At 37.8% G+C, this 15,403-nt stretch overlaps 1 protein-coding gene across 2 annotated transcripts in view; it reads left to right on the forward strand.

Moving 5' to 3' along the window:
- Nucleotides 1-412: 412 nt before the first annotated feature.
- The window catches only part of LOC149305626 (ER membrane protein complex subunit 2-A), a 30,692-nt gene continuing 15,701 nt past the window's right edge, over nucleotides 413-15,403 (forward strand). The window contains exons 1-5 of one of the 2 annotated variants that reach the window (XM_089477443.1): nucleotides 413-452; nucleotides 6,799-6,912; nucleotides 11,683-11,774; nucleotides 13,795-13,880; nucleotides 14,800-14,857. In XM_089477443.1, the coding sequence (XP_089333569.1) occupies nucleotides 413-452; nucleotides 6,799-6,912; nucleotides 11,683-11,774; nucleotides 13,795-13,880; nucleotides 14,800-14,857 (390 nt within the window). The remainder of the gene's footprint in view (nucleotides 453-6,798; nucleotides 6,913-11,682; nucleotides 11,775-13,794; nucleotides 13,881-14,799; nucleotides 14,858-15,403) is intronic. The other variant, XM_089477444.1, reaches the window with a different exon arrangement.

Consider the following 15,403-nt stretch of genomic DNA (forward strand, 5'->3'; position numbering starts at 1 on the left):
CTCTGTGTCTTCTATGATGTCTGATGAGGTTGGAGAATACATGGCAAGGGATCTGAGACCTTTCCTCCGTACAGAACCTATCTAGATCCTTCAGATTTCGAGGTCGACGCTGAAGGGCGGTCCTCTTCAGTTTTCTATGGGGTTCGTAGCAGGGGACTGGGAGGGCCATGGTTGGACCACTTTTACGCTGGAAGATCCAATTGGGGGCTATTTTAGGTATTAATTTAATGTCTATCTGGCAGAAAAACAGCCCCAAAACATCTTTTCATATTTACTAAGGGTGCCAATATTATTGGAGGGCACTGTATATATATATATATATATATCAATGTGTGTATGTATAATATATATATATATATATATATATATATATAGGAAATAACATATTTTTTGCTGTTTTGCAGTGTAGAAGATGGCAAAAATTTCAGACCTATATGATGTTACTTGGGAAGGTAAATAATGTTTGAGTTATATGTGTGTGTTTGTGGGTATTGCAGGTAATGTTGTATTCATGAAATCACCATTTTGCTCCCCCATGACAGGTAGATTTGTTAATGCACAATATATGATTGAACTTGTCATAAAGCATTAAAGGTCCTGGATTTCATACGTTTTGCATGGCCCTCTTGCATGAAAAACCTCAATGTATAATCCCTGCACAGTGAATAGTTAAATTAGAGAGTCCATTGTAAACTCTATAGTGCAAGGACCTCTTTTTGTGATGTCTGTAGACTGCTGTCTATGACTGCTCTTATTGTACCTCCTCCTTATTATACTTGTTTACTGCAAAGTGCTAAGTACATCTGTTAACGCTAAATAAATAAAATTCTACATACATTCTTCAACTTATGGATTGGTGAATAAACACCGCCATCTAGCTCTAGAAGCTCATAACCCGTAGTGTCTTACTTCGGCGGGTTACTGTCATAATTCTTAATTCTTAATCAGTAAAGTGCTATCTGTATTTTGGGATTATTTATATATTTTAATTTCGTATGAACCATGTTCTTATGAAAATAACTCATACTTATAATTTATACATATCCTTCCCTAACATATTAATATAACGCAACTATAGTGTCTTTCCAAATGTTGATGTGTAATGTATGCATAATAGTGGACCCATGAAGGCTAATAGGAGGAAAATCACACTTCTAGACTGTATCTTAGACAACTCCTTTGTTTGTGTGCAATTTTTTTCTCTGGCACCAGTTCTTTTTGTCTTAATGTGCATGTGGTCCCTGCCATAATTGTTACTTTCCATGGAATATAACTAATATCCTTTCTCTCAAAATACTTGCTCGTCATTCTACTTGACAAGAAAAGATACCCTAAATAATGCACCATTCTTTTACAATGCTGTTGTCTAACAGGTGGTCCTTAGGCTAGCTTTCAGCCCTGCAGGGTTTTGTGAAGTCCATAACTTGTCTGAGGAACCCAAATGTAACCAACAAATATATACACTCGCTTTATTAGGTACACCTGATCATTTGCTTGTTAACACAAATAGCTAATCAGCCAATCACATGGCAGCAACTCAGAGCATTTAGTCAAGACAACATGCTGAGGTTTAAACTGCTGATCTACTGGGATTTTCACGCACAGCCATCTCTAGGGTTTACAGAGAATGTTCTGAAAAAGAGAAAATATCCAGTGAGCAACAGTTGTGTGGATGAAAATGTCTTGATGTCAGAGGAGAATGGGCAGACTGGTTTAAGATGAGGAAATGCAACAGTAATTCAAATAACCACGCGTTACAACCGAGTAATGCAGAATACCATCTCTGAACGCACAACGCGTCGAACCTTGAAACAAATGGGATACAGCAGCAGAAGAACCCACTGGGTGCCGCTCCTGTCAGCTAAGAACATTAAACTGAGGCTAAAATTCGCACAGGCTCACCAAAATTGCACAACGGAAGACTGGCAGAACGTTGCCTGGTATGATGAGTCTCGATTCCAGCTGCGACATTCAGATGGCGTAAACAACAGCAAAGCATGCATCCATCCTGCCTTGTATCAACGGTTCAGGCTGGTGGTGTAATTGTGTGGGGCACATTTTCTTGGCACACTTTGGCCCCCTTAGTACCAACTGAGCATCATTTAAATGCAACAGCCTTCCTAAGTATTGTTGGTGACCATGTCCATCCATTTATGACCACAGAGTAACCATCTTCTGATGGCTACTTCCAGCAGGATAATGCACCATGTCACAAAGCTCACATCATCTCAAACTGGTTTCTTGAGCATGACAATGAGTTCACTGAACTCCAATGGCATCCACAGTCACAGAATCTCTATCCAATAGAGCACCTTTGGGATGTGGTGGAACAGGAAGTTGGCGTCATGGACGTGCAGCCGACAAACCTGCAGCAACTGTGTGATGCCATCATGTCCATATGGACTGAAATCTCTGAGGGATGTTTCCAGCACCTTGTAGAAAGTATGCCATGAAGAATGAAGGCATTTCTGAAGGCAAAAGGGGGTACTGGCAAGCTGTACCTAATAAAGTGGCCAGTGAGTGTATTTTGTTTGGTAAATTTCAATATAATGCTGCATTATTCAGTTAGTTCTTTAAATGAACATATAGTCATAAACATATAGGAACCAGTAGCACATATAAGAGTTTAACAGCCAAAAATATATCAAAAGAATGACATGACTAGTTGAATCCTCAAGCTATCGTATAAATATCTGTACTTCTTAGGCTTGAACATGATCACCACGACTTTCAATAAGGTCATAGAACAATGTTATGCATTAAGCTTGATCTAGTGAATAGATCATAAAGATTTTTTTTAAAGATTTAAAGACTTTAGGTGTACACATTTGAGTTTTTTATCTCCAGCCCAAGTGACACCACAGAGAGGACTCCTCCTCCGTACCTGAGGTAAGGAAGGACTTAAAAGCCCCTCCCAGAGAGCCCCACTTTATCTGATATGACCACGTCCTGTCGCCAATATGGTTCCCTAGGATCTTAATCTGGTTTTTCAGAGAATCCGCTTCTTCAGTCGTTTTCTCTTTTTGCTGTCCCTAAAGACAGCGTTTTTGGTGGCCATTACCTCCGCTAGACATATGGGCGAACATTGGGCTCTTATCTATGAAGGAACCATTTCTTTGTTTTTTTGGGGTTTTTTTCTGGATAAAGTGGTGCTGCCTCTGCCTCCTGAGTTTACACCCAACACAGTCAGCCTTCCACAAGAACCAGGAGATTGTGTTGTCGACCTTTTTTTCTGTCTCCCCAGTTGACGAAGGAGGAGGTCTTACATTAACCGGCTCTATCTACTTAGAATGAACTCTGCCCTTCAGGCAGTGTTTTTTTTGGCTTCGTCCAGTCCTAATTAAATCCTTAAGTATTTTTAAGCACTCTTTCGTGGAATTATTTTTGGCCATCAGTCTGGGCTTATCCTGCCGCTGGTCAGTCTGCCTCGTCTGGGATCCGAGCCCACTCTACTTGCACCATATCTACCTCCTAGGCGGAAAGGTCCCTCATCATTCCTGACCAGGGCAGCATTATAGACTTGATTGCATGGCTAAGGAAGACTTGCCTTTTGGTCAGAAGGTTTTGGAGGCTATTTTTTTTTCTTCTTTTTTCCCCCACCATTTCTTAAGTCTTGGTATATCTGTCCACAGTGTCACATGGGATGGCAGGGAACTTCTTTTCCCGGCTGATCCCTCATGACACATTTGTCCCCTTATTTTCTTTGAATGAAGTCTTTTTACATTGTATTTCGCTTTCTGTGTAGTCGTTTTTTTATTCACTGGGGCTCTCTGAAAGAGGCTTTTTAAGTGTTTGAGTCCTGCCCTACCTGAGGTATGGAGGACTCCTCTACGTGGGAAAAGAACCTCTTGGTTAAGTAGAACTGTGTCTGTCTATGCAGTTGATTTAGTGTACCTTAAATACATAAGCATAAAAAGTCATAAAATTCAGGCTAATTGTACTTAGTTGGATATATATTTCATGTCACCTATGAAAATTATGTTTCTACAATTCAATCAATATATTGCCTCAAATTAACAGAGGGGTTGTTCTTTGATCAAAAGTGGACTTTCATTAATCTGTTCATTATAAGAGTAACTTCTCAATTTTTGATTCGGAAACCATATTCAAGATCTGAGCAAATGCCATGTACGGTTTTTAGACGCATACAAGAAATGTTTTTATCCATAGAGGATCTTTAGTTCTTGCAGACTTCCTTGGGCCTTTACTGCTTCGTGACAGTTATTTAGCCTGGCCTGTGATTTGTTTTTTCTGGTCAGGACAGCTTCATCTTTATTACGGAAAAATAGTTTCTTCTTTTTTTGTTCTCTTGTCATTTCAAATATAATTAAAGGCTTAAGTTTTTGGTATATAAAAACGTATTGGTTATGCTATTTATGATGAAGGTTTAATAAAAATCACCTGCTGATTGATGGCTCACTGATGTTCTGTAGAACTACTTGAAGATATTTTGTGCAGATGTTATACCACAAAATATTTTAGGAATCTTTAGCTTTGTCTCCTTCTACCAACATTTATCTTGATTAAAATATATATTTAGATTAAATAACAGAAGGGGGGGGGGGCATATTTTCTTCTTAATACCTGTCACTTAAGATTGGGTGCTATTTCTTAGGAGATTTTGATTTGTTGGTTTTGGGGAAATTCACTTTTTGTTGCATATAGCCGCTACTCTGTCAGAAGAAAATCATTTTAAAATGTCTCTTATATATGTTAGAAATATCTAATGTAAAACGTATGATTTTTTATTTTTTTTAGCCTATATCTGTGTGATATTTTAGAGTTTAATATATATATGTAAGGAAGCCTTTCACAGCTTGTCATGTACAATACCACTGTCACGTTCACCATCCTATACATGTAGAAAAAAAAAAAACAGGATAATTTTTCTTATGTAGATGTAAAATGATAAGGTTAACCTTCTATACCCCCCCGCCCCCGGATATTATGGATTAAGGATTTCTCTGAAGTAATCTCACCAATTTAATAATACATATTGCATAGCCATCTCGGCCTTTGATGAAGTTGAGAATGGTTGGCCCTGATTTAAGGGTTTACGTCAGTAAACATCAAAGATCTGTTTGAATGTTTGCCTGTCTAGATAAATAGCTATCCAAATATTTAACAAATATTCCTCATTTCTCACCACGTTATTTCTGTTTCATAGTATACGTATGATGAATCTTCTAGAACTTGGTTTCCTATTATGTGCATGTGTTTAACATGTTATTAAAAGTCTATTTCTTCATTAAAAGAAAGCTTATATTCTAAGGTGTCATAAATGGCTGTGTTAAAGCACATTTTTCTCTAGCTACTCCTTGGAGAAATGATACCGTAAAGAATATCTTTCACTAGCCAGAATTAGCAATATTTTTAATTCCAAATTTGGGTGACAAATGTTTCAGAGGGTATAGTTACAGGATAGCATTACCCATTACTGCGCTCATTTATAATGGTGTGGAGAATGCTTTGGAGGCCAAGTTATTGGTAGGTTAGGGAAACTTGGCTGCCATGCTTCTCCATGTATTCAGCCTTTGCCAATTCGCTGATGCGTTCATGCTTACAGATATTCATACAGTACCATTATAGTTTCCAAGGATCTTTATGTCAAGAAGTGTTTGTTCAGAGGCATTCGTAGGAAATTTGACCCAAGGGTGGTTTTGGTTAGGCTTAAAAATGTAATATCTAGCGATGGCAAATGTGAGTTCTCTCAGGATTGTTAGTCTACTGATATTTTGAGCTCTGAGTTTAGAAACGTTTTGTTTCTTGGTGTTGGGTTATTTCATGGAAGCGTTATGCCCAATCCTTGCTGTTTTGTGTGATGTCGCTTTTTCACACTTTTTTGTTGGTTTGTTGCCGAAAACATATATCAGTGTATTCATTTTGTACAGGACTGAGAGATGAAAATAAAAACTTAGAAATATGTAGTAGTAGGTAAGAAACGGTCAGTCCATTTTCAGATTTTTTTCCCCCAACATGCTGGTAAGTTTTGCTTGTAATCGATATCACTTTTTTTCACTGAATAACTCTTCAATAAATATTATAGGTACGTATTTTAATGCAGTGTTAGCTGGGAATTGCAGTTTTCCATGGAAATGCATGGAGAGACTCCATCTAATCATCCCTATGGATGAGCATTTGCCCCATAGCCCCAGGTGGTGCATTCTGCCAAATACATATGCTGCTGGGACTGCACATATTCAAGGTGGTCACCTTCAGCCAGCTCCAGCGTTGGCTCACACATGATTTCCATGTGTCTGAGACTGCCCGCGTTCATGCGTGTTTGGAGCTCCTGTTGATTGTAATGAGTGCTCCCCTGCCAAATAACTGAGTTACTTTAGCGGTCAACACTAGTGGGAATCCTAGGGGTGCTGCAACTTTGGAAGAAGGTAAAGGTATTGTATCGCAAAGTCAAAAATGCATATTAAGGTACTCACAAAGTTCTTCAGTGTGTTTTTATGTGTAATGAATTTTTTTAGGGTCAATAGAATGATCCTTTAAGGAGGATTTTTTGATGTGGGATGAGTTAAGACATTAATCCAGACATGTCACTGGAAAGTTTATCCTCTGGCTTTTTAAACCAATATGTCAAATGCCTCTGCACCACCGAACAGGCTTGTCGGTGCACACATCTCTATACAACTGACCGTACTTGTCCCAATATTGGCTAATTCTAGCATACTATCCAGAAATTGCTTTTTCCTTGCACATAGTTTATAGTGTATTTTAGAATGATTACTTTTTATGGAGATCTGAAGATCTATAAATATAAATATTTTTTTTTTAAATTATTTCTAGAAATGCGAGACAAAATGAAAACATGGAGAGAAGAAAACTATCGAAACAGCGAACAGATCGTTCAAGTTGGTGAAGAATTGTTAAATGAACATGCTTCGAAACTTGGAGATGACAGTGAGTAATGGAAACAAATTGTTACAAAGATGTTTATAAAACTCCCTTAGCCCTTATTCCTCATAGATGATCTTTTAGGAAATGTTCTATTATTTTCCAATTTAAAATCATTCTGTCACTTTCCATACTCCTACATTTTACATACAGGTTTACGTCACTGCTTTTAGCACAGACCATTCCATAAACTATTCAAAGGCTAAAGGAACCAGTTTCCACCAGAGTTGCAGCCGTTTGACAATATATATCAGAAACTCATTCAAATCCTGTGGACTGGAAGACAAGATAACTGCTCCTGTGCGATATACATTGTTTAGGTATCTAATAGACATGTGCAAATGGGCCAAAAATCATTCAGAGAAATTTCTCAGTTCGTTTTTGGCCCATTTGTTTTCGGACAACAAATTCTGTTTCCTGCTCAGTCGCTTTGAACAAAAATCAGGGGTGATTTAAAATTCGGGTCAGTTGTCCACATGCCCACATTTGCTTTTTTCATTCACTCTTTCTCTCATGCTCTCTGAATGTCTCCCTACTGTCTCTGCCGACACTTCTGTGTCTCACATCTTCTTGTTCTTTTCTCCTTTCTCTTCTATATCTTCTCTTGTCTCCCTGCTTGCTTCTGTCTTTGTCCTCTCATCCTGAGCCTCTGTGTTCACACAAGGTTATCTTAGGATAAAATGGTGGAGTTTGCGGTGATGTTCTTTCCCCGATATTCTGATCGAGGGGAGAAGACGTCACCATTTTGGTCTTAGGGCAAAATGGGGGAGCTTCTGGTAACCTCCTCTACACCGACCCTCCAATTAGGGTTGAGGACATCACCTGAAGCTCCCACAATTTAGTGGAGGTTTTTCCCGGGAGGATATATCCACAGACGAAAAAAGAAGATGAACAAGAAGATGTAAGACGTGAAATCGGAAGTGGTTGGCAGAGAAGGGAGGAAGAGCCCGCAAACTTTGGAGGGAAATTTGTAGCTCTTTGCTTTGGTTTCGTCCGTTTCATATGCTCAAGTCTGGCATCTGATACATTTTATTTGAAGACCAGTCCACTAAAGTAACTTATATGATACCATTCAAAAGTTTGAGGTCACTTAGAAGTTTAGTTTTTTTTTTGAAAGAAAAGCAAATTTTGCCAATTAAAATTACGGATCAGAAATACAGCACAGATTTTGTTAATGTTGTAAAAGACTATTGGAGCTGGAAACAGATGATTTTGAATGTCTTCATAGGTGTACAGAGGTCCTTCACAACCTTCACTCCTGTGTTCCAGTGTTGTGTTCGCTAACACAAGTTTAAGTTTGAAAAGCTAATTGATCATTAAAAAATACTGTAATCATAAATAATTGTGCTTTATAAATTGAAATGTATTAGAAAAGCGCATTATGTTTACAGTAGTGAAAGAAGCAACTCTTAGCTTCCTGTTTTCTGGGTTTACATGATTATCCATAGTCCGTAATTTACTCCTCCTTTTTGGTGGATTATAATATGGTTACTACTGATCTTTAGGAATCACACTTGCATGCATGTATACATATGTTTTCTATGGAAGTTTTTTTTAATGTGAATTACGATAATTGAGTGGTTTCCAGTGGCTGCTGCCCGCCTCCTGACAGGCTGAACTAACGGGTGTGCTGTCCGGCTATTCACAGCAGAATGCACACAAAGAAGTCAATTAAATTCTGCTCGAGTAATGACTGCACATTCAATTATTTGCCATGCCCTATTTGATCCATCCACAGATCTCCCAAAAAAGTGCCTATATAAGCTAGAGATAGTAAAGGAATGCATTAGGTTGACTTAACAGCTTTTTGTCTCCCAGCAAATTATGTAAGTCGCTCCGTGGAGCGATCCAACAGTAACAAAAACCTCACATAACATGAGATCCCCAGCAGAGAGCCTTCATAATGTGTGAAACACCAGAGAAGCAGCTCCACAAATAATATTGATGTAATTTACCAAGTGTTGCTTCCTTTATATCCTGGGAGCCATCGCTCCTAACATTTTACTTAATGCCATCTTTTTTTTAACACTGTATATTGATGTATATACGTTCATCAGGCTCCTGCATGGATTTGTGCTGTATAAACCCGAACTAAACCAAATTGGGCAGCACTCTATAAATCGGCAGATTGGAGTGTGTGTTTACAAAGGCAGAAATGTATATTCAAAGGTTATGAACAAGCCTGGTGAGCTTAATTGTAGTTTGTTTGCTATGAAAGATCTGCAAAATATCTCTTTGGCACAGAAGTCAACTTTGTATTGGCTCGGCACTCTGTCATCACTCGGTGGGTCGTCTGAGCAGGCGACGGAGAGCACATTCTGATACATTACATCTCTCCTTGCTTTGGGTACCCCATGCTTGGTCTCCACAGGATTGCATTCTGCTGATAATTAGGTCTCCTGTGAGCAGCAGCTGTTCCAACATATACAGATTCCAGGAAACGGTCACCTAACATATAGGAAATCTGACCCCTTTTGGCACGGGACTATCGTTTGGTACCTTTAAACAATATTAAACAGAGCCCCAATGGTAAAAGCTCATTTATCTTGTAGAGTTGTGAACTTTGGCAGCACCGGTGCTTTTCTTAATTCTCAAGTAATACAAAAATATGTTGTGCTTTTGGTTTGGGACATCGCTGAAAATCCTGATTTATGCATGTACAACGGCATGCACCTCCATATAAAACTTGGCTATGTTTCTCCCTGTGCTTTTTGGGTCGCATTCTGTCTAGTGGTATGACTTTTATAGTTTTTAAACAATGGTTATATTGTTTATTACAATAATGTTATTAGGAGCCCCAAGTCGTTTGTCTACCATAATGAGGTGGTAAGTTTACACTTTTTAAAAAAAATCCTCTTTATTTATCTTCCATTTCATAAGGGTATGTAGACAAAAAATGTATGCAAGCACTACTTCTTGGTCCTACTTTAACAATAGGCAAAATATCACAAAGTTCATGTTATAATGAACATATTACATTTATTGAACTTGACCAAGGAGAGCTCCAAGAGACTATCTCTTGGAGCTTGGAGCTTTTCAATTACCGATTCTGCTAAATAAGATAATGAAGACATGGCGGACCATGCCAGGTCACTAAAGACAAAATGCTTTTCTGTGAGAGATTTTTTTTTTCCCTGGTCAAGTTCAAGAAATGTAATATGTTCATTATTCCATGAACTTTGTGATATTTTGCCTATTGTTAAAGTTTCAGTACATAATGGCTTTATTGATTTGAGTTTAAGTTCACATGTTCCCGTCTAACACAGGTCTTTTACCAGAGAGTTTTAGGAACTCTTAGTGGTGGTTACTATATTTCTTCAGTTTTATGACTTTAATGGCAATCAACTTTTGATTTCTTAACGTAGAGTAAATAAGATGGCTCAGACGTTGTAGAAGTTCTTTGGTGTGTATATACGTAGATGTGGATGACTGATAAGGACCTGTTCGTCTGCCTAGTCTGCATATTTTCCCTGCTTACTTTAAGGCGGTAGATCCTAGTTGATCTCCAGTTTGATTTCCTTTCAGTCCTTACCATCATTTTATTTTTTATCCAAAGCATGTTTCAATTACCTTATTTTTTCTACCTCCATCAAAGCATACTTATCAGTGGCTAGACTTACATGTACATAAAAAGTAAAATGGCGAAAGACCTTCCATTTGTCTCTGGAAAAATCCCATTTTGGGGCCGCTCGAATGTACAGAATGTAGTATTATAAACTCTTTTTGTGCTTGGCAAATTTAAGATCTTTACTGTTTTTCCAGCAAGACAGTAGATGGTATAAGGGATTATATAAGTGAGAATATTTGAATCAGTGGTCTGTTTGATTCTTAAGCTGTTTTTTTTGTTCTCTCTATCATTAAAGTACAAACACATCTATCAAATGCAAATATTTTTGTGCTATTTAGGGGACCTTCATGTTTTATGTTTTGGTTTACATGCCCAATGACATAAATTACAATGCATGTTAGAGGTTACGTTCGGTCCTGGAATCATTTACAATGTTCCCTCAGACTGAATAATTTCCCTGTTTTAGAAAATGCCTATTGGTGGTCTATTTTGCAGAGACTAATGTCCGCCTCTCCCTGCCTCTCCTGAAACCAGGAAGTAGTAACAGGAAGCATACTTAAGTACACTTCCTGCACATGATCAGTAGTTCTCCCATTGAAGTCAGGAGCTTAATGCCACATAAATCAATGGAAGTAGAGGCAGCCAATCGGATATGTCGTAGCTAAAAGTTATGTGATTGGCCTGTGTTACTCCCATTGACTTCAGTAGGAGTGCTGCACAAGTTATACCTAAAGCTGTAAATATACTTATATGAAAAGTAAAGTTTTCAAAATGATTCTCAAGGGATTAAAAGAAAAATTAGCACCTCGAGTTAGTTGTCAATAATCGCATCTTTTTAACAGTACAAGATACGTAACGTATAGTCAGATACTCGGTGATCAATACACTGTCCTAAAGTTCTGTCTTTTCTCCTCGGACCCCCGTACAAAGGCTGCGGGGATCAGCTGGCTAACTTTATACCAACAATGCAATAGTCATTTAATAATACATTTTCTTTAGGTGAATTATAACTTGTACAAAACATGGTGAGTTGAGGTTCAGTATAGACATTAAATGTTTATAACGCTAGATTGAGCACCTCCCTTTTACATAACTTTAGATTTTTTTTAATTCACTTTTAATTCAAAACAACCACTTTTGCACTTGCCCAAAATGAATTCGTATCAGTCTATTAGTTTTGGTTATGAGGTTGTATACACTTTTTTTTTTTTTTTTTATATTCATTCTTTTTGCAGTTTGGATAATACATGAACAAGTGCTGATTGCTGCACTGGACTGTGGCCGTGACGATATAGCGATGGTAAGTGGGATTTGTTTTATGTAAATTCCCAACAATTATATCCTGCTTGTGTGTTGTGGACTTCCTAAATGCTGGATTCTATTCATAGTGTAACCTGTGTGCAACGCTTAGAATACCATCTCATTTTCCTCTCGCCACTGATTGCCTGTACTGAGCGCAAGATCCATGCTTACGTACGCTTCCCTCCGCATCCTCTGTAGCCCAACGTTTAAGATGAGACCGCAGTCTAAAATAAGGCCTGCAGTAAAAGAGCCCGTACAACGCCTCCTTTAACGAGCAGCCAGTCGTTACGAGATACAGTCATTTTGTTCTTCTTTCCAAACGCATCAAACTAAAACACATGATGGGTAGAGTAGCAGGTATTTAGATGTGCAGTTTGGGTACCCTATGAATCGTCACTTATAATCAGCATTGTGCAACACCATCTTGCAAAAATTATGTATTGAGAAATTGCAATAACGCTTATTCAAGGAAAAGTTAAGGAACGTTAAAGTAAAATTATGTTGAGCTTCATCTCTTACTGGCTTGAGCACATCTGTTTCACTGGATCCAGTAAAAGATAACCCCCTATTACAGTTTTCCCCAAAGTTCCAAGGCATTTAAATTGCTCTGTTAGTCATTCCCTAGGCCATAGTCTATTGGTCTATTCACCAAAAAGAGAGGAACATCCTGGATGCCCGTTGTATAATATGCAGTTAAATCAGAGAGATTTCTTTAAAGTTTCCTCAATTATTACATTTTACGCACTACTAATCAGCACTTTTGTTGACACGGTGTCCTATCAGAATACCTGTAGTATTATTATGTGCCTACTGATATTTTTATTGGAAATTCTGTCAATTCTGTCATATTTCACATGATTGCTATGCATGTTCTCATGCAAGTTCTTTGCATTGTCTTCTGGGACATTTAAAATTTAGGTTGCCTCAAAGTTGGGCCACCACCTGTAATAAGCAGGGGGCATGCTGTACATTAATTGGGAAATGCAATTTCCGCCTCCCAAATAAATGCAACCCAACTAAGCGTGTTCAATTCATTCTTTCGGTGCTTTTGTGGTCTGCGAATAAAATCTATTTTCCCGTTCTAAAATTTTTCCTGGCAAGCCGTTATTATAATACGTATTATTTGTCTGTCTGTTTGCAGACATGGTTTGACCTGCCAAAATTTATGTGAATAACCTTTTCACATAAATCTCCATTCCAAGGCCCCAATCCTAAATTTGCAACAGAAAAATAGTATTTAATAGGATCTGATGGAGACCCGCGACATATACATAGTAAAGGCTTATGACTGATCTACGGTATGAAGGACGTTTCAATACAATTCTGTATAATATATACTTATATATATGTATATAATATATAAACTGACCATTCAGCTCGCCTGGTGTCTGTTTATTCTGCCGTAACGACCTCAATCAGTCCTTGATCTCATCTTAGGTTTCGGATCGCCATATGCCTATCCCATACATGTTTTAAATTTCCTTTACAGTGTTAATCTCTACCACTTCTTCTTGGAGACAGTTCCACTTATCTACCACCCTCTCAGCAAAATAAAACTTATTTTCCTTACCGCTAAACCTCTGACCTTCTAGTTTTAGATTGACCTCTTGTTCTAACATTTCTTCTCGTTTGAACTAAACTTCCTTCCTGTACTTTGTTAAAGAATTTAAATGTTTCTATCACATTCCCTCACTCTCTTTTCTTCACAAGCTGTATAAATCAAGATCCTTTCGTCTTCCCTGATAACGTTTACCCTGCAAACCATTCACCATTATAGCCCTCCTCTGTACTCTCTAGAATTCTGGAGTTGGAGTCTCCAGAACTGTACACAATACTCCTTGGTTGGGTCTGACCAGAAACCTTCCTCTTTCTGCATCTTTCTGTATACAGCTCAGTATGCTGCTTACATTTTTTCTGATGCTTTGTCTGCTTACTTTATGTTCCTTACGGAAATAATTACTCCTAAAGCCTTTTCTTCTATGTAGCCCACGAATAGTAATATTTCATTGTGTTTCCAGTCTTGTCTGCAGGAGCTGAGAAGACAATTTCCTGGCAGTCACAGGGTGAAGAAACTAACCGGCTTACGATTTGAAGCTATGGAAAGGTAAGAATATCACTACTTTCTCAAGTTTTTTTTTTGGTTTTGTTTTTGTCAGTTTTTTGCAACATGTAAACCTGTAGATTACCAAATCAAGTTTTGGAGCATAATCAAATGTGGAAAAATACACTCTTGTCTACTGAGTGCTGGGGTGTTCACAACATGCGGATGTCATGGCGGCTCAACTGCATACTTAAGAGCGGACATTACATTAAAACCAACGGAAGCTGAGCCGATGTGCGTGTTGAGCATCAGCCATTTACAAATATGCACGCTAAGTTCCCAGCTATATCAAACTTGTTAATATTAACTAACTTCTTATGGCTATGATGTATTAGTTATTTACCAGAACAACAATGGAAATCATCTTGGGAGAAAACACACATAGCCCAAGCATCAAGATCATTTTAGCACTTGATTTGGCCCAGGACTTGTTTATGTGTATTTGAGTATACATACAGTGTGTCTATGTATATAAATATATATACATACACATACACGCAATTTGCTAATGCTACAGGGTTTAAACCTGATAATCGGTACATCCTGAGCATTATTACATAGACAGTGCATTTTAAGGTGAAACCCCCTTAACATTTTTCATCTTCCTATATTCATGAGTCCATTTTATTTGATGTGATGAATTTACAACAACGACAGAACTCAGAATCCCTTTTTATTTTTGGCTAAGAAGTGTTATTGTACATCAGGGTAACACCCAATAGTGAGCAATGGAAAATAGTTGTATTTTTAATGTTTTCCAATTTCCTTGCCTTCATAAACCAAATTAAATGGCAGAAGAACATATTTTGAGCTCAACAGAACAGAACCATTTTGTGCTGAATCGTGCAGTTTATTTGGTTAAAATGTATGTTTTCTGGAACTAATTTTACAGACGTGGTTTTCACTTTCCATTTTGGAACAGGTATGATGATGCACTCCAGATATATGACAGAATATTACAAGAAGATCCAACCAACACAGTAAGTGAAATATCGTGCCTGTAGGGAAATTTGATAGAACCCGCTCAAGACTATACACTTTGAATAGCAAAATATTGGTTGAAATCATTCCCTCTCCCATAGGGGAAATACATTTCCTTTAATTATTTTTTATTAACAGAGACATATTCTTTCCTTGCACAAGTACCATGAGCTGTGTATTCAATATCTAAATGGGGACAGTTTATACTGTTAACTGTATCTGGTGACTGATAATAATTTATAATTATTGTTACAGTTGTAACTATTCATGCATTGCTTGTAAGGGGTCGTATCACTTATTCTATCCAATATTTTCGTCTTGAAGGAATGGTTTAGCTTTTAATGGAAATGTTTTCTTAAGTATCCTGCGATTTATTTATTAAAGCATTAGCACGCTATGATACAGCAAGTGTGTTTTCCTCCAAGCAAGCAGTGTACATTAGGGTTTATCCTGAAACCTTTGGGCAGGACAGGATCTGAAATAAAAAAGCTAACATACCCTCTCCTCCTCCAGGCCAAAAAGCCACACCACCCGCATTGATCCCC

Source organism: Sceloporus occidentalis, unplaced genomic scaffold (assembly GCF_023333645.1).
Source record: "Sceloporus occidentalis isolate IW3139 unplaced genomic scaffold, rSceOcc1.0.p SCAF_11, whole genome shotgun sequence".
Classification (NCBI taxonomy): domain Eukaryota; kingdom Metazoa; phylum Chordata; class Lepidosauria; order Squamata; family Phrynosomatidae; genus Sceloporus; species Sceloporus occidentalis.